Source organism: Odontesthes bonariensis, chromosome 1, assembly GCF_027942865.1.
Source record: "Odontesthes bonariensis isolate fOdoBon6 chromosome 1, fOdoBon6.hap1, whole genome shotgun sequence".
Lineage (NCBI taxonomy): Eukaryota > Metazoa > Chordata > Actinopteri > Atheriniformes > Atherinopsidae > Odontesthes > Odontesthes bonariensis.
The window spans coordinates 12,531,848-12,556,078 of NC_134506.1; the positions used below are offsets into that span (position 1 = coordinate 12,531,848).

Here is a 24,231-nt window from a genome sequence, read left to right on the forward strand (position 1 = left end):
ACGGTTTCTCCCTCAGGATATTCTCTCATTTGGCGTTTTGATGATGGCGACGGAGAACACAAAAGTCCAAAGTCTCACGCAGGTGTTTAACAGGGTGGAGATCTGGCGACTGTGAAGGCCACATCTTATTCCAACTCATCAAACAGTGCACTTTCAGTTTTCACATTTCCCCCCTCGGACGTTCATGACCTACAGAAACCAAATAATACACCTGCTTCCTGGTACACTGACGGGACAAACAAGATGAATAATGTGCTACAATTCGCATTTGAATAATATGATATTACTGGGTTGTCGTACCGTCCCTGTTCCATCTGCGCCCTTTTATGTTGTACCGCTAGCTTTTGATGCATTTGAGTGCCACTCAGTCTACTCTTTACATTTATTGTATTTTTTTTGGGGGGGATGAAATGGAATCATTCGGAACTCCATGGAGGCCTTTGATAGGAAGTTATCTCCACGGGATAATGTCTGTATGGCTATTTTATGGATGAGACTTGTTCCAAAAGTCCTGAGGCTGAAAGGTGCTTTCCCTTTTTTTCCAGAAAGTCACAGTTGCAGTCATCCTGCGACTGATCACACTCGCAACAAGCTTCACTCTGCCTGTAAGCAAAACAGACAAATACCAAGCAGAAGTGGAAGGTCTAGGCTAAGGTGTTTATCCACACTTGATTGAGATGAGAAAATCTTCCATAGTTTATATCACTGTCCTGTCATTTGCCCTCACACTTGGTGATGAGTTTGATTAGTATTGATAACAGAATTAAGAGCTTAAAGATGATTAGTTGTCCCTTAAGATTTATCACCAACAGAGAGCTGAAAGAGAGCTAATTGGAGACAAAGTGAGGAAGAGTTTGCCCAGGAGAGACCTGCTGTTTGTGCACAACTACCAGGATGTGACTGTTTACATCACAGTGGGGGTGAGGCTCTGGCTCGCTGCACACAGACCTGCAGCATTTTTTATGCTGGCTCGCTGAGACTTTTTTTCACAAGTGAGGAAAGTTGATGAAGCTGAAATCCAGCTGAAAAGTGAGATGGGTGGTAACGTATCTCATGTATTGAAAAAAGCATGCAGATGGCATGATTTTGTGCATTAAATCGGCATATGTATCATAACAGTTGTGTACATTATAACTAGCTCTATAGGAATTTATAGTAGCAGTCTTGGCATTTCGAGTAACAGGCTGAGGTGTAAGCTCATTATGATAATGAGATTAACGAGCGTGATCTAAAAGTGCACTGCACCTAGCAGACAGTGAGTAAGTCATGACGCAGGTCAGATACCAGGAATAGAAAAGGGAAAACTAGAGTTGTAATTCAGATCGTCTACTTGCAAAGTATCTGAACTACGCTGATTGTACTGAGTACTGTCTCGTGTCTGGATGTTGGGATGGATGGGGGGAAAAAGATGCACATGAAGAATCGAATGGTTGGTGTATTCAGGCACAACACTAAAACCAACCAGACCAATCTGAGGCTAAGAAAAAAAGAAAAAGAATATCCAAAAGGAATTTTTCTGTTTCCCTTTAAGTGGTTAAAAACCCTTACTGGTAAAAGGCAACTATTTTCTTTCTCTTTTTTAAAAAACTTGTGTTTATTCCCCAAATCCAAAAGTATTGGGTTTGAAAATAGGAAAGCTGGTAAATGGATGTTCTTATTAATCTGCAGGCTGTCAAAAAGACCCGAGTTTGAGCACCATCCAGTCCAACTTTTTCAAAAGATTTTCCTCAAACTTTCAAATAGCTTTTATTCACTTTGGTTACGTTTAGAAATGAAAACCTTTAAAGCTTTGCAATCTCACAAGAACCTTTTCTGTTTTAGAACCTTTTCTGTGGACCGGACTGCTCAACTGCAGAGATGAAATCCGTGTTTTATAGATCAAATCAGATGCCCACTGATACAGTACTATTGACTGTGTGAAATATCATCCCTCATGACATCTTTATTTGTGGTGCTACTGTTCAGTCAGCATGGAAATACATACCCTCTTGAAGACCATCTGAATCCTGCAGTTCACTGAGCTGGTAAATCATGCAGAAAGTGTCTTATTTACAGACCTGTCTCCGTCATGGGCAGAGCATATTGACTGAAAAGAAAACCATTTTAATCTCCTGTCATGTCAGTAGAACCTCCTGACAGCATGCATCATCAAGCATGTTCTGTATTAAAGAAAATAGTAAGTGAAAAATTTGAGTGTTTTTTTTTTTTTTGTTTTGTTTTTACCTAAAAATGCATGCTGGGAAATATATGCACACATGATGACCTAAATAAACACATCAAGCCAAATTGCGGTCCTGATTTTTAAGCTCTGGAAAAGATAACAATCAAAGTGACAAACTTATTACAGTCAGAAAATAATGATTTACCAGATAAACGTACGCATTTAGTTCAAATACTGTTTCCTGCATTCCCCAGTCAGAGATTTGTAAATGCAGCAGTAATTCTCATAGTGATTAGAGACCATCCTCTCATGTTTGTGTTGATTTCTCTGACATGGATGCTGAACAGGAAGCCTGATCAACTTCTTGCAGCTAACCCTGGCAGCCACTGAAACCAAGCTGGAAACTCTTAGGCTGTTAAGCAGGGTCAGAGCCCAGTCAGAAAGCAACAACAGTTTGTTACTGAGATTAGCTCACCCCAACCACTGCTTTACCTGTGATCGCTGGACCGTCTCTCACCTTTCATTAACCCTGGACAGCTGACCTATGTCTCCCGCTGAGCTGCTGCAGCATTCCTCATGAGGCAAATTTCACGCTTGAGGAGCACATTGTGTTACAGGTCAGTGTGCAATAACAACGCACCGCCAACGGTCTTTCTATTTCTGAGCAAATTCATCCTGGTGAAATGTTGGGATTCTCTCTACATGTACGACTTGTACAAAGTCTTTCTTAGCCTTTGACCTCATTCTGGCTAGAACTCATTATCTGGCACAAGATTAACCCACATAGCTTAGTAAATGATCTAAATACATACAACTCAGCTTTGCCCTAAGAAACTCTGTTTTTACACCGAAATAACCAGAATTTAATAAAACAAATGTGTTTCACTGGGACTACAAAACTGTCTATACATTTCTGTATTTCATTTAATTTAAACATTCCTTAACAGCTCAATTGGATAAGAATATACCCAAATAATGATTTGAAGTTTTGGATTTTTACCGATTTTTTTTTTTTTTTTTTTTTTTTTTTTTTTTTTTTTTTTTTTTTACACTGAAAAATAGCAAATTTGATTAATTTTTGCATAAATCCATCTCAGTACTCTGTCAGTATGGTTATTGATAGCAGTAACTACCATGTTGTACAGGTACATATTAGTAACTTGTCAAATAACTGACTGTACATTTGCAAGTTTGAGAAGTTGGTGATAAAAATGACCATTCCTAACTTTAATTAAAAAAAACAACAACTAAAAAGTCTAAATTCCAATGCAGGTAATTTTTGCATTTAATTGCTAATTAGGGCTTTCAAATGTTGGTGTGTGTCATATGTGCCGGTTATCCAGTTTTCTTGCCTCTTGTCAGTGAGTGACTCTTACAGTACGACTGGGAGGTGGGCTTGGAGGATTTGGTGTCTCTAGGAAGTTTGCCTGTACTTGATCTGTTGATCTGTGGCCACTGCTGGGACGTGATGCAGGGACGTCGTGATGCTTTAGATGTTTCATTAATTCAGATGGCTGCGTTTTGGCCAGGAGGGACGGGGACAGTTGGAGGCTTGTGTGAATGACACAGAAACTCAAAAAAACCAAAACGGCAATGTGTCTGGGTGCTTCTCAAGGTCAGGTGGCAAACTTGACTTTAATTCAGAGCGACTGTCCCTATGCATCAGTCTACATTGAGGGAAACGTAATGGGAAGCAGGTTGCGTGCGCAGTCCTTTAAAACAGCCATTATACGTGCCAAACTGGGTGTGCTGTAATGGCTTTTTTTTGGCATCTAAATGATGACGAGTTGTGATTTTGCAACCACTTTTCTCTGCACCACCCACTTAGCACTGATTTGCTCCTACATTTCAACAGCACACCCACAACAAAGACTCAAACCATCCCTTTCACTTTTCTACCAGAGCGTCATTCAAAGCAAATACACTGCTTTTGTCCTTCACAGGGGCACCGTTCCTCATTCTGAAAACACTGTCCAGTATTTTGATTGATCATGTATTTGTATCTATTCATAGAGGGCAGATTCATCATTCCAATTTGTCAAGTTTCTGGAGTGCTGAGTTAATTATGTGCAGGGGGAGCCACAAAAAGGGGACAGTTTCCCGTTTAGACTCATCTGAGGTTTTTCTTCCTCACCTCGTCTACAAACGAGCAGCCAAAGCTTCACTGAGCTACAGGAGCCGCTTGGCACCATGGGTAATTAGCGTGATGAATGCCTTAGCAGAACAAATAGTGGCAGTCGGCTGTGTCGCTCATCGTGTGGCTCTGCTGTCATAGCTCTGGGGCTGCAGGCTCATCAGGGTAATGGATGATTCTGCAACAGGACCATCTCTCAACCAACAGTGCCATCACAAAGCAGGAGGCACAGTTTTGCAGTTTTTTTTTTTTTTTTTTTTCTTTTTCTGGCAGAAAACAGACAGTCCAGCTGTCTTGAAAGGGGTGTGTGCTGGTTATAGATGTCAAGTGCATCACTGGAGTTTACTAATTGCTGTTACCACATATGTTTTGAGATATATAAAAAACATCACGAAAACATCATCATCATTATGTAATCTCATGAAATGCAGCATTATTTTAAATGTGTTTTTGTGACTTTTCTCCAACCCTCTACCAAGTCTCTTAGGACTGCATATATAGTTATGCAAACATCTTGATATTAATCCTCTGAGGGATTCGTTTTTATGTAGAGCTGTCCCTGCTGAAATGATGGATCACATTATTAGATTAGAGGAGAGCAAGGACAGCCAGCAACTGGATTTGCAATTCACAGCCTCTTTTGAATATGGACCTTTTTTGCATGAAAGGAATAGGCATAATTGGGCCTTTGTCACTGAGTTCTCTTTAACAATGTAGGGGAACCTTGTAATAAATCAGGTTAGCTGTCTGAGCCACGTCACAAGACAAGGCATTAATCAGATATGCAGAGCGATCGTTTTGCATACTCACAGTAAGGAAAAGTCCAAATCTCTTAATTTTTCAACAGATGAAGGGCATATGGTTATTTTGTCTGCTGGATGAACCTGGGGCCAGAGGCAGCCATGAAGGTCTGGTTCTTTTTGCTGTCATCTGAGTACAATCTAATTGCTTGTGCTTACTCTGTGTCTTGACTTTTCAGCCCATTGTGACAGTGAATAATATGGTGAACATATGGCTGAATTCTCAGCCATGTCATCCATGCCGTGGCTTCTGAATAAGTTGACTCGCACAGATAGATAATCCAACGAGATATCAGAAAGAAAAAAAAAGAAATCAAATTGAATGAATTGTTTCGATAGCAGCAATGCTGAAGGTTAACAGAGCATGAGAGACAGGCAAGGTTGTGGAAAGGTTATTTCTGGGTTCAGGAGGTGAGATTTTAGGTATGTGGACACGTCAGTCCAACAGAGTCCTCAGGTCAATGTTAAGACAAGTGGAAGACAGTTTTCTCTGTCAGCACGCAGAAAGTCCGCACGGGTTCAGGCTTTTGTCGTGAAGTCTCAAGTCATTGAGTCAATAGCCAAAGAACATGACACAACCTCTCACAGTCACTCGGCATCAAGCGGAACAGGGAATGGCATGCTTTCCATTTCACTGCACCGTGGCCCCAGTAAGACCCCGTCTGCGTTCGAGAAACAGGAGAGCTCTCAGCCCAGGCTCAAGCATAAAAGCAAAGCTGCAATCTGGCCCCGAACACGTACATTGCTCCCATAAGGCAGCGGTACACAGTGAGTCACTGGTCAATCCATAACTTTGGATATTATCTCCACAGGCTGTTGTAGCGTGGTGGGGAGCCCGTAGATAACCAGAGGGCTTCGAGGCCAGGAAATTAGATCATGGTAAAGCACAGCACATTTCGATTAAACTGATGTCAAAGTTTATCTTCTTCTGTCCGTGTGTTTAGATGGGAAAACAAAATGTTGCCTTTTATATTAAATCACCGAGAGCTGACCCATTGAACAGCCCTTTATCACAAGCATTCCTCTACATATAGCAAACATCAATCTGGAAGAAAAGGCTTAATGAAACAGCAGATGTTGCATTCTGTATCGCTATTTGGCAGTGTTTTACTTTTGCTTTTATGGGCAACAAATTTCTTCTCATATGCAAGGGCATAAGTCCAGTTTTATTTCATTCATGTAAGGGCTCTGAAGGTAAAATCTGATTATGTTCAACAGGATAAAAACAAAGATATCTATCCATCCATTTTCTATACCCACTTAATCCAACTGTAGGGTCGCGGGGTAGCTGGAGCCTATCCCAGCCGTCATTGGGCGAGAGGCAGGGTACACCCTGGACAGGTCGCCAGTCCATCACAGGGCCACACAGAGACAAACGCATGCAAGACACATGCTCAAACTGACTCTGAGGGACAATTTAGAGACACCAATTAACCTAACATGCATACTTTCGGACAGTGGGAGGAAGCCAGGGTACGCAGGGAGAACACACACATACACGGGGAGAACATGCAAACTCCACACAGAAAGGCCCCTGCTGGGAGTTGAACCTGGAACCCTCCTGCTGTGAGGTGATGGTGCTAACCACCACACCATCGTGCAGCCCAAAACCAAAGATTTGATCAATTAAATTGTTCTTTTGCTTCTTCTATCTTCAACTGAAGATAGATTAGAATGATCATGCGCCCTTTTGGGGTTCGAAAAAAAGAAGGGGACGTAGTGGGTGAACCTATCACAGGGATTCAATCAGTGGACTGGCTAAATTTCTGAATTTTATTTATTTTTTCTCGACTTCTCGAACAGCAAAGTTAGTGGGTTGATTCTCTTCTTTGGTACAGTCTCAACAACTAATGACCAGATAGACACTTATTTCATGCCTAGTGGTTATTAAGAAATGTAAATATGCTAAAATGTCAAAACTAGCAGAACTGAAACATTATCTAAAGCCCCTTATTCGCGCTAATATTAGCATGCTAACTGAGCTAGCAAGACTAATTTAGCTAGCCTAGCAAGCCAGACCCGTACAGCAAAAAGCTGTACGGAGCCCCGGAGCAAATTCCATTTGCGGCCGCTAGGGGCATCTAGATTTCTAGGCTATAATTTAGCATGAATGACATTAGCTTTCAGGTGCGAGCAAATTTGAGTTTGATAGGGCCACAGATTCTCTTACTACCAGATTCGCAACTCACGGTGCATTTCCGGTTTCCAACGAGGCGATTTTGGTTGCAGTTCCACCCTCTTTCCACGTGGGGCGCTCAATTTTTGGAGACCAGAATGAATGGAGTCCTATGGAGCTATACGCCCTAGCGTGCCCTTATCGCAAGATATAATTTTTTCTCTAGTAATTTGAATGTTGTGTTCGAAAGAGGATGTTTAGAAAATACCCATGGCTGAGTTTTAGATTTTTAGAGCCACTCATTTGCTTAAAAAAAGGATTTTAAGTGTATATGACGTCATACATAGCTTACGACCGGAGATGCCGCTTTAAGCAAAGTCCAATGAAAGTGACCGTAACTGCGGAAAAGGTTTGGAAGAGCAGAGGTAACATAAGCGGAAAAAGTCCATCTTAATTCTGTTGTCGCTTGGTATGGAGCCAGCCGTCAAGCGGTGCCTCTGGTCGTAATTCATTCTTTCGCCGGTCGACCAGCTGTCATTAGCACAATGCTAGCGCGTTGTGGACAACAAGAAGCCAACCTGTAAGAAATCAAAGGGATATATGTACTCGTTCAGTAGATTTTTGACTTGAAACCCATGTTGAGCTCTCAGAAACTACATTCAAATCTGAGCGCTCTTGAGGAGACTTAGGTGAAACTGACCATTTGTAGCATCTAGCTCTATTGGGCCCCATTCATTCTGGTCTCCACCGACGCGCCCAGTGGAATTCTGGTGGAACTGCAGCCAAAAAGCCGGTACAATGGGGTGGCAAGGCTGTTAGATAGGGCTGAGATAGGGCTGTGATAGGGCTTCTTGTATGGCTTGCTTCTCAGCCTTGTTCTACAAAATGTAAAATCTCTCACTAAGTTCATAGTGCAGCTCTATGGTAGATAAAATTGTCAGTAGAGATGTGAAAATTGCTCAAGTGGTGTGAAAAAAATAAACGTGTAGATAACATCTCATTATTCAGGAAATCATCACAGACTGGCTAATAATTATTGGGCAGAAAAGATCAAATTAAAAACAAAAATAGTATATTTAATGTATTTACAATAAACATACAATCATGTAATCTTCTCCAAGAAATATACAGAACTAAAAGCTTTTAAAATATAAATTCATGAAGTTCAAAGGAAAAAAAATAAAAATAATCCTGATAAGCAACAGGGCATATCTAAAAATCTGAAGTGAATCTTTCAAAATATAGGTGATATTTTCTCCTAATTTCCCCCTTTAAGAGCGTTGAAATTCACACACTATATACCACCCACAACATAAGCAAACATATCAATCTAAAACCATAACTAACATTGTTAGTACAAGGTTTCACTTCAAAGGCAACATGCTGCCTAAAGGCTCAGACCAAAAGGATTATCTGTATATGAAGAGTTTCCTGTTTGTCAGAAAAATTATCAATAGCAACAAAAAGATCAAATTATGGCCATATTTACAGGAAATCTGATACTTGTTGGCCGAAATGTTCCTCTGAACATCTCATATATTATGCTTTTGCATATGGGTCATGTTTTGGCAGAAAACTCTTCACAAATTAATAATCTGATCACTGAAGTTCTGCTATAAAACCACAAAGCAAGGCCATCAAAAGAGGATAATGAGAAAAATAGAATGTAAAAAACATTTACGCTCTCAAGTTATTTTCTCATCACAAGGCAAAACATCTCAAGCACATTTAGGTGCCAAAATAAACAGTCCTGTTGCCACAGGTGGAAACAAGGTCAAGCAAGTGCTGTCACACTTGCCAGCGCGTTTGACACACCTAGAATACGTTGGCTTCTTTTTCGCGAGTGTTGAATGTTACAGTGCACAGGTTGATACGGCACAACACGGCTCCCGTCAGAGAGTCTGAGAGAAGAGCTTTACATCTAGGCACAGTTGCAGGGCTTCAATCTGTGCAGTTTGGCTGATATTCTGCAGTCAAACTCGTCTACTTTACAATGTCAGGCTGTAGCTTAACATTGGTGCCACTTTTTTTCAAGCAGTATTTTATTTTTTTTATTTTCAATGTTGACCAGCTTTGCCACTGATGGAAAGTGAGATTAATCTAAATTAGACAAGACCTTCACTAGTAGAAAAGTCCTACATATGAATAGTTATTACATCCTAAATAATACTGTTTTCTAGACCAATATACATTATTTTATAGGCAATATCTCTCTGGGACACATTTGTACGATATGGAAGTAAAGTTGAGGGAGATCACAGAGAGGCTACAAACAGCTGGAGGAAGTGCTCCTAGCTCCAGCATGTTGAGATACAGTTCTCTGCAGGAAGTCACAGAACACTTGTGTGGTGTCACTTTGGCACTTGTATGGCACTACTATGTACAGAGGAGTCAGCACTATGACAGACTGGATATTACAGAACTCAAAGACGGAGCCACCTCTAGGAGGTTGTTGAGGAGGAGATGGTAGCCAGATGTTACTTATCCATCTCCTGTCTTTTAGAAACTTGGACACTTCCTTTTCAATTGTTTGTACTTCATACGTCTAGCTGTCTTGAATGTCCTGCTAGGAGCCACTCTACCCATCATATGCTGTATGGTCAAAATTTGAGTTTAGGATATGCTTTGGGCACTGCCTAATTAGTTAAAATGAGAAAAAAATGTAAAAAATAATTATTTCAAGGATGCATTATTTCTGTGTATTAATACTGGCTAGACTCATACAGATGTTTAGGTCCATTGAGGGTTAATCTTCAGCATAAGACTATCTAATGCATGTTTACACCCAGTTGATATGATATTCCCATTTATGTATGGAATAATGTAGGGCTTTTGTCTTTTCACTTTATTAAAATGTAAGACCAAATCAAACATGAGTCGTGTTGATCCAAAATAACCCTCGAAATCCAAGTGGTGTCATAAACTGTAGATATTTTCAGAAGATAACGGTTGAATCTTAGTAGCTCAAAGGAACAGTTTGATATTTTGGGAAATGCGCTCAAGCTAGCCAGCAGTTAACTCAAACCATCAAACCTGACAAATGAAATAAAATTACGCTATTTGCACCCTAAAGTTAATTTTGATTTAGAGTTGTTGCAACTAGTTTTCTCAGTGTTAGAAAAGAGGGTAACTAATTCTCTCCCTCTATTCCAATCTGTAAGCTAAATTTACTGACCGCTATCACTTCTAGCTCTTTACCATTAGACTTGGAATCAGTTATCTAGTCTGTCAGCAAGAAAGCCTTTCAGTGTATTTCCCACACGCTGAGCCTTCACTACACCCTCCAAAAGTAACAATACATTTTGGAAGCTAAATCTATTGTCATAATAGATTTTTGATTCAAAACATAGAAAATACTTACAGAGTAAGCCTGACAAACACTACATTATATCCCTATATATTTACTGTAGAAAAAGGAAAACTTCCTCAGAAAAAAAAGAAAAATATTTCAATCACTTCATTGTGAGTGATTATGAGTCGGCGGATCTTCAAAGAAAAAGAAAAGGGCAACATCACAATGCAGTATGCATTATAAAGCTCTTCCATGGTTAAAAATAGAATTAGGAGGCCATTCGTGTTAAATGCATCTTTAACCAGTACAATAGCCACAAAACCAGAGTCTGTGTATCTTGGTGACTTCATACTGAAAATCTTTTTATTTCTATATGCATGCATTACCAGCATGCGTATAAATGAACTAATTCTGGCAGGACACTGTGTCTGCTGATGGCTAGCACACCACAATCGAGATGTCTCGTGCTGGCTTGGTGTTCTACTGAAGTGCCTTCACACTTTCAGTCTGTTTGCTCATAATGGGAGCTTTGCTGCTGATACTGGTGCTGTTGGCGAGGGCAGCCTCCCCCACAGCCTCCACCTGTTTCATCCGAAGAGAGCATGTAACCCAGGGAGACTTAATCGCAAAGTCCCCTGTATGTTATGATCATGTTGCTTTGTAATCCATGCATTACTGCTGCAGGGGGCTTTCCCACATGTATTACACCACTTAGCTAAATGGCATTTCTGTATCTATTTTCTACTGACTTCGATTTTCTTGGCAAATTATAGTGGTGATGCGTTGAAATCAGTCATAGATAGTCGTCTCAATGAAATGTCACAGGTCGAGTTTCTCTGATCCCGCTTTGTCCAAGTAACAATGCATAGGCAGCATACCTTGCAGTTAGTTGCTTTGAGCAAGACTATTTTTTGAAGAGTACGTTTTGAAGTTGGTATCTTAAATATGTATTGAAATATGCACTTCTTCTTCTTCTTAAAAAAAAAAAAGAAAGCTCACACAGTCTCTGAAAAAGAGAAAATTGGCCTCATACACCGTTCACACCAAAAACAGTATCGACAAGTAAAGGAATGATTATTACTTATTGGATCTACAGTCCTATGCTTTAAAAATGTGAGAAACATCTTACACATTGACTTGAACCAAAGTCTAATAATCCACCTTTTGAGGCAAAGTCACCTACGCTCTTACAAATGACTGGTGGCAAAAAATTGAAAAAAACAAAACAATTTTTGTTTAAACATTGTAAACGTCACCTCTCGATCATTTATTAAGACACTGAATAATGAATTTAGTCATTTAATTTTCAAAACCACGCAATTTCATTCACTTTCCACTACATCATTCTCTTTCTTTGAGGTTTCCAACGTGCAGTTTTTGTATAATGGCTTACGAACTCGTTTTTGTATCGAGTGAAAACTGAATGAAAGTGGTCAGGTCATTAACACACGGGTGTGTTAAGAATCCCTCTGTAAGGCTGCTAAATAGTTACGAGAGGGGTCCAAACTGTTTTATGGCAGTATGGAAAATTGTGTTAATTCTCATTCTTTTTGCATCTTCTGGTAACCAAACCTGAGAAATAGGACAGAAAAATAATCTTTCTGATAAAGCTCAGGTCTTATAGTAGATTTGATTTTGGTTTTTAAGAAGGGCCATCTGTTGGCCATTTTTCTTTTTTCTTCCTTTACTGCAGTCGATCTCAATTTTGCTGTCAAAGAGGAAAAACATCCCTGAAATGAACGTAAAATGTGAAAACAACTGCCTTCAGCTGAAAAAAATGTGGATATTAAGCATTTTTGGGAAACATCTCTTCAATTCTTTTCAACAGGTCTGATGTTTTGAATGAGAAGAAAACGAGGCCCCTACTGAGGACATTGCTCTGAACGGAGACAACACCAAAGAAACATCAATGCACACGAATAGCTCCAGTCTGCTGTCCCAGTGTAGAGCACCACTATAAAACTGACTCCATGTTGTCGCACATCTCATGGTCCTCCAGGTTGTATATGAACTTTGTCCTGTTGGTGGGGTTCTGGGTGATCTCCTTGCCCAAATTGTCCAGAGTCACATTGGAGGCAAAGAGTTCAGTGGGCGTGAGGTAACCCTCGTTGTTCTTGATGTACTTCCTGTAGTTCTTTCTCAGACAGTGCCATGTGGTGGTGTACAGGACAAAAGCAGATGACTTGAGAACGATGGCGATGCTGACGTACAGATGCCTGTAGGCCACGTTGTCGTACAGCATGCAGGCACCCTTCTCTCCGCAGACAGAGCTCCAGAACAGACAGGTGGAGTCGATGCCCATGCCGAAGATCAGAGGAGGCGGGATGAAGCCTGGAGCAGCAGGGGATTGTGAACAGACATGAGGTCAGAAAGCCAAGAAGTGCACCAGTTTGAGCTCAAGTACCAACTGTATTTGGGCCGACAGAGTGATGAAGTTCATTTCAAGCAAGGTGAAAAATTGCTCTGGCATTTACATCACAGAGTAAAACTAGAGAGCAACAGCCAGTAGCACAAACGCAGCAGAGACAGAGAGACTTTCTGCAGTATGCGCACCAATACGGAAGATGTGTGTGGATCTGTGAGCGCTACACAGAATGAAAGTATAAAAAGGTGAAGTTTCTTACCTATCAGCCTTAAGAGCAGGAACAGAACTCCAAGGGCATATGATTTAAGCTCCGGACTTACAGTTCTGAAAAGAAAAGAAAGCTGTGTAGGTTAATCTGTATTTCAGATCTGTATTCTATCAGCATTTTTTGGCCAAAATGTTATTGTTGACACTGGTATCAGTACAGGCCCAGAATTTCACCACGTGTGCATCCCCACCCAGTGTTTAGTTGTAGCCCTTATTGAGTCTTGAATATTTCCAGCTGAATTATTACAGCTTTAACAATCATGGAGAGGGATTTTTTTCCCTAAATCAATTATGATACAGAGTGGTATCCTCCGGCAGTTACGTGGCAGATAACTTTTTTCACCCACTTTTCAATCACTGACAATGTGTTAATAACATGTTACATGTGTTACAAACAGAAAATGGAAGTTTTAAGTTTATAAAGGAAGCTGATATTCATTAATATATGTTTCCACCAGCAGATGAAATGTAGTCAGCATAAAAACCAAAGTCCAGCACATTTTAATCTGCCATATGAATTATAAATATAGAACTACGTGTGCTGTGCTGACCACAAGACCCCTCCGGAGACTGGAAAGACAGCCGTTTATCACAAAAATGCAAAAAATTTTAATGATTTAGAGGTAAAAACTCCAACTGTCCTACAGACGGGCTGTCCTCTAGAATCATCAATAGGTACTCTGATAGGTTACGAGAAGCGCTTGTTAGCCAAAGGTCCTAAGTTTGAGTCCAACATGAACATGTAACATTCATACTGCCGGTCAAGGGGAAATCTCAGCTAAATGGAAATGTTGAATCAACGTCTTCGACAAAGCCTAGGCGTCTGTAAAACCTTCACTTTTAGACAAAATTGAACCTAAGTTTAGACTTGACGTCTACAAACCATTTAGATGTCTTTTCCACTAGATAAAGCTCAGTGGTTGTCACTACAGCTGTAGTCAGAATGATTTTATCCTCCTCCTGATTTTCAGGAACACAGTTAAAATATCTTGACAAATTAATGCAAATCTGTATAATGGCAATATTTTTTTTACATGTCAAAGGCTACTGAACGTATGACAGACGTTATAATTGCAACAAACCTCAGTTGTTCCTTGCAGCCATCTAAAAGCGTCTCGCACCTGTCTGCCACTCCTCCATAGCCATGCATTAAAAGGTTTTTCAAGTTTTGAAGGAGACTGCGGATTTTCACGTTTCAGATTTCTGTGATGTTTGACGTATTCGTTGTCACCTCAAACTAATAATTTTTTTTTCATGAGCTATAAATAAACAAATACAAACCATTCTGAAAAAAAAGGTAAATCTAATCTGGTTGTCTCTACCCACAGAATAGAAAAAGCTGTTACATTAGTGTGCATCAAATAAAATATTCACAAACAGCAAATAATTTGAATTGTTCCAGCAGTGAAAAGCTCCAGTTCTTCCTGTGTGCACTGCACTGGGGGAGAGATGAGCTCATCAACAGCACAATCCCACATCACTGAGTTCTTTTTAACAGAAGAGATTATGTCCACAACCATCTAAAAAAGAACTACAAGAACAAGAAATGATATCTATGCATATCTGCTCCATTTCCTGTTCTGGACTGAGACTGTTCTTGGTTATTATGTATGACACAACATTTCCCTGTGTATTTCCTAAGTATTTCTCTGCATTACTGTCATCACGATGAAGCACTGAAGCGACTTCCTCACAACCTTCATCAGCTCCAAATGTCAACGGCTCCCTCTTGTGGGCAGTTGGCATCATACCTGATGAGGATGATGACAGAGGGTGTCTGAGCCATGGCTCCGATCATGCTGCACACACAGATAACACACAGGAAGGTGAGGAAGGCCTGCTGACAGCCGGGACTGGGGCACTTTCCTGGTAAAGCCACCGCCTCTTCAGTGATGCTGGATATACATGCGCAGCTGCTCAAGTTCTGACACAAAAGACAAGAAATTAAGTCAAAAGGACAATGGGCCTCATGCAAGAACCGTTGGTACACACAGATTTGTTCTTAAATCGTGCGTACGAGTGATTTAAGAGAATTTGCTCATTCACCAATCTTTTCGTATTTTACGTTTTCTTTCAGGTACGAACAGAATTTACGAGTGATCCTGACCTGTCGTAGGAGTTTCGTAAAATAGTCCGCTGTTATTCCAATCAAGTTTGCTTGACTAATGGATTGTATATTTAATTACTTTGAAGAAAACATAAATAAATATACATTATACCCCATAATGATGCTGACATTATTCTGTTTGACTTAAATTACGCACTAATTGAAGGTTCATTTGAATCTGTATATAACAAGGTCAATGGGAAGCGTAACCAGCGGCTGACTTGCTACTTTTGGATGCCTTAGCGCGTCAGGCTCTTGGAAGAGACCGTGTAGATATCCATGTGGAGACAGACGAATGGCTGACATCGCGATTTAGATTGCTAAGGACTGTGCTGCTGCAAATATGCAGCTTGCTAGAGCCACGACTCCAGAGAAAAACACGCCGATCAAACCCAATTCCACCACACGTCCAGGTCCTCAGCACCCTTGGATTTTTGGCCACTGGAACCTTTCAGAGGGAGATTGGAGACAGATCGGGGGTGTCCCAGTCCTCTGTGAGTCGTGCGCTCCCCTTGGTCATCAACGCTATCATCAGTTTATCACCCATGGTGCATCAAATTCCCATACACCGCTGTCCAACAAGTATAAATTAAGAGGGACTTTCATCCCGTGGCTGGACTGCCAATCATAATTGGAAGCACGAGACACATACGCATCAAAGCACCCGTGCTGTCGTGGAGCGCACTGAGCTGAAGGCCAGGTGGGTGTGTCTCGATACCTCGTTCATGGCGCAATATTGCCATGAAAGAGGGTCTCCACCTGAACCAGCCCAGGCAGACCAGAAGGTGTGGTGCCAGAAGACCCCCCTCATGGACCACCCCATCAAAGTGCCATCATGATGAGGCAACAACTGATTGCACGGCTTTAGTTGCAGTCATCGATCGCCTGCCCATGGCGAGACGTTTTTTTTAAGCCATTTTCATATCAAACCATTTATTTTTTTATTTCGGTGACATGGTAGCCTATTAACAGCACTCGTAATTGCTTCCCATTTCTTCGCTTTAGCAGGTTCTGTAATTCCACTGCTGACACTGCTAAAAATGACAGATTTTCCTTTTTGGATCTCTGAAAGCAGAACTTCAATCTCAGAGCCCGTAAAGTTGTTCTTTTTGTGCCTTGATGCCATTCTCATGACTCAACACTCAACACTTCCTGGCACAGGAGAGAGGAAGCACTGCCTAATATGGTATCATTTAGGGCGTGGAGTATGCAAATCTACTATCCTCGTGCACGTGAACTTAGATACGCACACGTGGGATTCATCATTTACGCAGGTTGTTTACACACTTTTTTCCGAAGTTAAGAGCGCTTGTTGAATCTGACATGGCGTGTTTGTACGAAACCTTCTTACGAAAAAAGTAAGAGAAATTTAGAATAAAAATCCGAAAATGTTCTTGCATGAGGCCCATTGCCATTATCTAAACCAGCATTGTATGAATATGTATGTGTTTTTTTCTTTTTATTTATTGTTTGCTCTCCAGTGCCCGAAAAAGTCACGAACGGCTTCTTTCAGTGGGTGTTTTGGTCTTCACTCACTGGTTTGGTGCAGCCAGCGAAGCAGGCTGAGAGGTAGGTGACTCTGTTAGAGCCACAGACGGGGCTCACTGATGCTGTGTAACAGTTACAGTTACTGATACACGCCGACTCGGGCTGTTGCCAGGACTGCAGCGTCCTATGTTAGCAGGACATACATACAATTTACCCATCAAGACGAAACAACTGCAGGAACAACATGACTTTTCTTTTTCTGAAGGGCCTTTTCCTCTCGTTTCTAATATATTGCTCCAGCATGCAAAAAAAGAGTAGTAGTAGTTTAATGGTCTTACTCGTTGCTGTAGGCTACTGTAACCCCAGCAACAGGTCCCGTGTCGCAGCCCAGGAAGAGAAAAGAGACGTAGCAGGCAGTGGACACCAGGTTGACCAGCATGGCCATGCGGACGGCACCCAGAGCCGACAGGTTCAGCTTCTTAACCAGGAGCCCCCCGAGGAAGATTCCCAGACAGGCACAGGGGATGGCCGTCATACCTGGAGAGGGAAAGTTGAATATCCTAATTACAGCTTCTTTTTTTCTTTTTTTTTACAGTTATTTCACTTATTTACTATTCACCCTTTAATCGTCCTCACTGTGCACTGGAAAAAATGCCCCTCCAAATATAAGTAGAAAAACAACAAATACAAGACGATTTTGCTTGAAATAAGCAAAGTGGAACTAGTGAAAATCGGCTTGTCAAGATTTCTTGAAATAAGATGTGATATTTAGGACTTTTGAGATAAAAGTGATCTTGAAATTAGCTTAAAAACCTTCAAATGTCAAAAAAAGCTTGTTTCATATGACTTTTTCATTTAACAAGATATTCAAGATGTATTGTCTTCAAACAAGTCCCTATATCTTGCTGAAATAGTACTTGTTAGACAGTTGTGTCTTATTTAAGTGTAATGAGATATTTTGACTAGAAATGAGACAAATATACTTGGTAAGACTTTGATTTTTTCCAGTGTGGTTTTACTGTTTCCTTATTGCTTGTGATATTCGTAAAAGGGGAAGATCTCAGCATTTGACCTTGCAACAAAAAATGTATGAGAAATAAATATCTGTACACAAACTCCAAAATGGGACCTAAAACAATCTTGCTGATGGCTTGGTGTGACTGTGGTAAAAGCTTTGGAAGCAGAGGATTTTCTTCCTCTGTGTGAGAGAATTGTTTTGTTTGGAGTTTTGGTCATGGAGAGGTCCATCTCAAAAGGGAACCTGCTGACAGTCTGGATGTCTCCACTCACCTTCGTCGTGTCTACATCCTGCTGTCTATGATAAAAGGCTTCTGCTAAAAGCCTAGGCTGGAAAATATGCCTGCAGTGCAAATTTCAGGCGGTTTTATTCACAAAGTAAACATAATTGTTTCTGGAAATGTGTGTTTGAAAGGTTATTGCTAGATAAAATGTACATTATGAGACACAAATGCAGAAATCCAGAGGATCAAACAGACGTTTTAAGCAGTCCTCCTAAAAGCGCCTAATATTACATCACATGAGGGAGGGTCTCTGTGCAGTAAATTGTTGGTGATAGTGAGTTTTAGTAGTTGTGATTAAGTTAGCTGGTCGTTTTTGCAATTTTCATCAGTGTGAGTATAGTATATGTGAAGGCTCCACTGGTCTTTCAGTCCACAGTCTCCTGATCTAATGGAACTTTCACTGCCTGGAAATGGAAAAACAACATTTGGGTGTGGTGCTCATTTTAAAAAGGAGGATAATGCACTCAGAGATTTGATGGAGTTTCAGATAGGATGCAGAAGCTAGAATCCCGAGGGATTGAAAGGCTACAGCTGCTGCTATACTTACATCGGCAGGAGACGAGACCACTGGAGTGTTGGCGACAGAACCATGACAGCTCGACAGAAATAGGAACTGTAAACTCGACGGCTTATTTTCGAATTGTAGCTAATTTAATTTTTCATATTTCACTCTTCTTTTGAAAAACGTTCCTCCTTTCACTTTAACATCTCTGGCACGATAGAGTTGGACAGTGTGATATAACCAGTCGATACTTAACCGTAATTTTTTGTTTTTGGTCCTGTTTAGGTTTCTAGAAATTTTTTAAATACTTGTTAGCAGTCGTTGGCAATCGTTAGCTAATGTTTCTAAATCAACAGCACACTCGCTCAGCTCTCCTCTGGTTCTCTTCATGTCACAAACTAAATTCTTTCTGTTGGCTTTTATTACTCATTGGCACCTGACACATCAGGCTCATAATTACAAGGCTGGGTGTAAATATGTGTGCACATTTATATTTTAGATCTCTTCACTAAACTCTGGTGTGGATCCATTTTTCTTATTGTTTAATGTGTCCCAACTTAGCTGCGCTCCCTTGTGGTTCATCACTACTTTTTTAAGAGTGCACAAAATTCATTGGGATTTCAAACCCGCAGGTCCCTCTTTCACTTGTGTGTTCTAGGCATAGCTGCACATTTTAGAGCTGTAAACTTGCTGGTTCATGGTCACATGCTGGTGCCTGCTCTTCCTTTTTTATAGGTGAAAGCGCAAAAGAAAGAGATTAAAAGAAAGAAAAAATTCACTTAATTTACTCTGAAGATCGATCTACGTACCTAGCAGCTGATTGGCTGAGGAGGTCGTAAGGTTGAACTGCTGCTCAAGGTATTTGCCCAGGAAGGCAGCAAAGCCAGCAACAACCGCTATCTCCATACAGGCTGCCAGTGTGATGCAGCTGAACACCGGATTGGAGAGAAGGTGCCTAGTCACCCTTGGGATCACTAATTCAATGAAACGAAAAAAAAAAAAGAAAAGCCAAAAACATGGAAAGAGGGAGAAGAAGAAAGAGAGGCATGTGGTTAGAAATATTTGAGAGAGTTTACAATTTCTCATAAACGCACCAAATCTCTTCACCACCCTACCTCTCAGATGCTCCCAGACTGAGAGTCCACTGTTCATATCAAAGCCATGAATGGCTCCATTGGGTTTGGAGCCCTGGTACTCCAGGCTCATCGAAGAAGGCAGCATGGCCTGCTCACTCTCCCCTCCACCGTCCATGTCCTGCTCGTCTAGCGCCTGGGGAAAACCAAACATGAAGAGGGCCGACAGGAAGAGTAAGGCACCGCAAAGGAGGAAGCCGCCCCACCATGCCCCGATCCAGCGAGGGTCATCTGGGGTGATGTCCAGCTTACCTGCACAGAGGAAAGAAAAATTCATCGTCAGTAGCAGGTTGGACAATTGCCATTATTTCTATGTCCCTGTTCCAAGATTTTGGTACTGTAATGCTGTTTAAAACGAAGGCAGTGATTCACAATTTACTTAATTAAGCTTTACTTAATTAATATTGGTAAAAAGACATTTTTGTATTTCATAAAATATATGTTCATTATAAATTTCCATGCAAGCAACACATTTCAGGGCCAACTAAAAATAGCAAATTAAAAAAAAAGGAAACCTGGTGGAAAATCTCCCAACTCATTGAGTTAACTGGACTGAGGATTCAGAGAATCTGGATAAACACCAGGGATAAAATTAGAAACCAGTACTGAATGGCTGAAAAAACCAGACTAAACTGGAATACTGCATGGGCTCAGGAAAACTTCTAATTCTGCATCCACAAGTTAAAAGTCTATTATTCAAAGCAGAAATCTCTGTATAAATATCTAGAAACACCAAAATACTGTTTGGAAATTATAAATGCTGAGTCCACCTGGATAAGAGGAGAGGGACTATCCAGGCTGTTATCATTCAACATTTCCAATACCGGCATCCATCATGGTATCAGGCTGCATTAAAGCACATTACACGGATTGCTTACTGAAACATCAATAATGCTGAGTGATATTCAGGTTTGTGGAGCAGTATACTGTATGCTGACATAATCATGTCGTTTTATGGGAAGGCTTTACTTATTTCAGCAACACAATGCTATAAATCTCAATTTGAATGTATTATAACAGCAAGGCCCCACAGTAAAACAGTCCCCACTGTAAAGACGGCTGCAGCATGAACACCTCAAACTAACTAGCAGCTTCCATCTATAATCCAGCTAGAATGAGAAAACATTTCATTTTCAAAACTACAGCAACGGGTCTTCTCAGTTCCAAAACACTTTCAGAGAGTTGTGTCAAGAAGAGGTTGTGGAACACAGAGATAGACTGCCTCTAACTCACCTGTTTTTTTTTGGAAAATGTTGCTGGTATGAAATTCAAAATGAGGATATCATTTAAATCAAATGTATCTTTTTGTTTCCACATTTATACGTTGCTCTTGTACTATTCAGTTAAACATGATGAGATTTATTTTTTTTTGGATTTGACAACTTACTGGTGTCGATGAAGACAGCATCAACATAGACTTTGGTACAGACGGAACCTAAGATGAAGCCACAGGCTGGGCCGAACACTAGCGTTGAAAATAAGATACCTGGAAGAAAAACAACGGGGAGAAAAGGGAATTATATGTCAGGTTAGAAGGATGCAGCAAGGGCAAAAACTATAGATTCCTGCAATAATAACAAGGTAAGCTGAGAAATAATCACTGCACTTCACTTCATGTTTCACCAGAGGGCAGCATTGCATTGTATCAACACTACCAGCTGTTTCTTCCTTCATTCGAATATTCAGCAACCTTTCGCAAAGATCCCTTCTTATTGTTCAGTTCTCTGTATCATAGTGATGTGTTCCATTCCTGTAATTTCCAGCTAAAGGGGTGCACAGCGTAATTGATCTATGACTAGATTATCCAGCAGTCATAAATTATCAAGCAGGAAATGGGTTCTCAGTGTAAGAGCATTGGGGACGGGAAGCCACTCATAGTGCAGCTCTGGATGATGATTGAATGCAAAAGGCTTCCCTGATTTGGCACAGAGTCTGAGCGGTTCCCATAAAACATCAGTTTGAACATGAATGTGTGTGGATTGGTGTGTGTGCTGGTGGTAAGTGAAACAATAGCAGTGAGCACAAGTAGCCTGACTGCTAATAATGAGTCCATAGCAAAGGAGGCGCTGCTCCCTCCTGACTCTACGAATGGGCCAGTCAATGAGGGATTTAATGTTTAGTCCTGCCTGCGGTTATCCCCAGCTGTTCTTTCTCATAGTGTTGTGGTGTTCCTAATGCTAAATAAAATCTAATCATAAAGTCGTGTGAAAAAGAAATAATAAAAGACATAATAAAAAAATGACCTGGTCCTTACAAGGTCATAAAATTAAGCAAATACAAACTCAAATGAGCAAAACACGTGTCATGACTTTTATTTAACAAAAACTAAAAGCAGGATATAAAAAACTAAGGGTACGGTCAAATTGTCCGACTTGTTTAGAAACTTTCCTAACTGAGTGAAATGACCTGGAAGTATCTATTTAGCAGCTATGATAAGAGCAGTTATCAATTAGCAGTTATTTAGAAGCACCAATGCTTCCTTTAAAATCTCCTTCAGCACGGAATCCACTGAACAATCATTTATGAAAGAAAGGAGAAAATTCTGTCCAACAATTCCTTACAGCGGAAACGTTCAAAGTGATGCTCGATTATTTACATCCAGTTGTATTAGCTATGATTCATATGAATAAACATGAGGACAGCAGTGTGAGCAGCCTACAACAACACTGTATTTCACTTTTTTACATCTTTCAGGTACAAACATTTATGATAAAGTAATATTCTGTATTATCTTGTATGACATAGCCTCAGCAAAACAATGTGATAGAATTGCAAAAGACAAATTAACTTTTCTAGAATATTTATTGAACAGCTGTAGTTTCTTTCTTCAACCCCATCGAGGTCAAGAACAAGAGCACAGGAAATGATGATAAGAGATAATTTTTTGACTATCCGACTGGACTTTAAATTCACCCTAACTGCTTCCATATGGAGTAGGAGGACAAGCCAGGTGCTGCTAATCAAATGAATTTGATTCTCTGATCATCGGGTGGTGTGACCACCTCTATAAAGGTGTGTGTTAACACAATGCCAAAGAGGAAAGATGTCAGCAATGATCTTTTGGAGTCCATCATTCTACAGTGAGAAAGATTATTTATAAGTGAAAAACATAACAAAAATCAAGATCAGACCACGCATTGCTCAGAGAAACTGCAAGAAAAAAAAGCCAAACACAGAACTATAAGACATCACAGACTCTACAGGCCTGAGTTAGCATGTTAAATGTTAAAGTTCATGACAGTACAATCAGAAAGAGACTGAACAAGTAGGGCTTGTCTGGAAGGGTTGCAGGAGAAAGAGGTTTGTGAAAGTAGCATCTGAATAAACATCAAGACTTCTGAAACAATGTTCTTTGAAAAGATTAGACCAAAGTGGATATGTTTGCCCATAATGCACAGGACTGTATTTGGAGAGAACCCAAAACTGTAAAGCACGATGGTGGAGGGGTGATGATTTGGGCTTGCTTTGGAGCTAATGAATGAATCAGGAACTGAACTCAGTGAGTTTGACTCAATGGTTGGAAGATGCCAGGTCCAAAAGCATGCTAAAGTCGAATGTGAGATAATCTGAACAAACAGCTAAAGCTTGGATTAAACTGGTTCATACAACAGACAACGATCCCACTACAGCATGACTGTACCAAAGTGTTGCAATGACACAGTCAAAGCCCTCAATCTGACTGAAATGGTGTATTGGGACATTAAGAGAGATGTGCATAAACAAATGCCTGCAAACCTCAATAAACTGAAGCACTTTTTCAAGGAAGATTGGAATTATTGTGTGGAGTTGGGGGCAGAAGCAGAGCAACGAGGATGGAAAGTTAGGATCTGTCCAGTGGAAGCAGTATGTAGAGGATTTGTTGCAAAGTCTGTGGTCTAATTGTTGAAGGAGCTGGGTGTAAGTGGACAGAGTGTGAGGAAAATAGGGAAGAAAGTGTCAGATGAGGCAGTAAAGTCCAGTCAGTGGATTTGGATAAGAAGAAGCAATAGTAGCTGGGGGCCCAGCAGGGGGAACACTTAGGGAAAGCAGACTCTTTGAAGAAGCAAAAGAAGAAATTCTGGATATTTAAGTGGAGGGTGTGGCCCATGTGAGCCTTTTGAAACCAGGCGGCCATTTTAGGTGAGTTGCTTTGCTGTATGGCTTTGTATTTGATGACATTTTTAGTGATTGTAGGACTGTTTAGGTGAGTTTGTCAGCTGAATCTGCTAGTGTGTCTTGTCCTGACTCCACCTCTGGCACCTTCTATACTTTCATTACTTCCTATCCGAACCAGGGTTTGTATCCCCACCCCGCTGTGACTGGTGTGCAGTTGGTGAGAAGCTGGGGTAGCTTGTGGTTGTGAAAAAAAAAAAAGAAAGAAAGAAAAAAGATGGTTGTTGTGGTGTGAGGAGCAGCGATAGCTGGCATTAGGGGAGTGACTCTGGGACGCCAGTGATCACTGTCTGGCCTCCTGGAGGTGTTGTGGGCCCAACTAGACGAAACACTGATGAAAGGAGGTTCCCACCTGATGACCCCAAAGACATGTTGGTCAGCACTGCTCACTGATCTACAGTATGTAGGGAGTA

The 24,231-nt window shown here is 40.7% G+C and overlaps 1 protein-coding gene across 2 annotated transcripts in view; it reads right to left on the reverse strand.

Moving 5' to 3' along the window:
* Positions 1 to 8,266: 8,266 nt before the first annotated feature.
* Positions 8,267 to 24,231, reverse strand: part of LOC142386476 (solute carrier organic anion transporter family member 3A1-like) — a 40,148-nt gene continuing 24,183 nt past the window's right edge. For both annotated transcript variants that reach the window (XM_075472627.1, XM_075472628.1), the window contains 8 exons: positions 21,054 to 21,152; positions 19,649 to 19,918; positions 19,343 to 19,507; positions 17,069 to 17,267; positions 16,779 to 16,914; positions 14,887 to 15,059; positions 13,128 to 13,192; positions 8,267 to 12,834 (listed from right to left, as the gene is read on the reverse strand). In XM_075472627.1, coding sequence (XP_075328742.1) covers positions 12,458 to 12,834; positions 13,128 to 13,192; positions 14,887 to 15,059; positions 16,779 to 16,914; positions 17,069 to 17,267; positions 19,343 to 19,507; positions 19,649 to 19,918; positions 21,054 to 21,152 — 1,484 coding nt within the window. In that variant the 3' untranslated portion in view covers positions 8,267 to 12,457. The remainder of the gene's footprint in view (positions 12,835 to 13,127; positions 13,193 to 14,886; positions 15,060 to 16,778; positions 16,915 to 17,068; positions 17,268 to 19,342; positions 19,508 to 19,648; positions 19,919 to 21,053; positions 21,153 to 24,231) is intronic.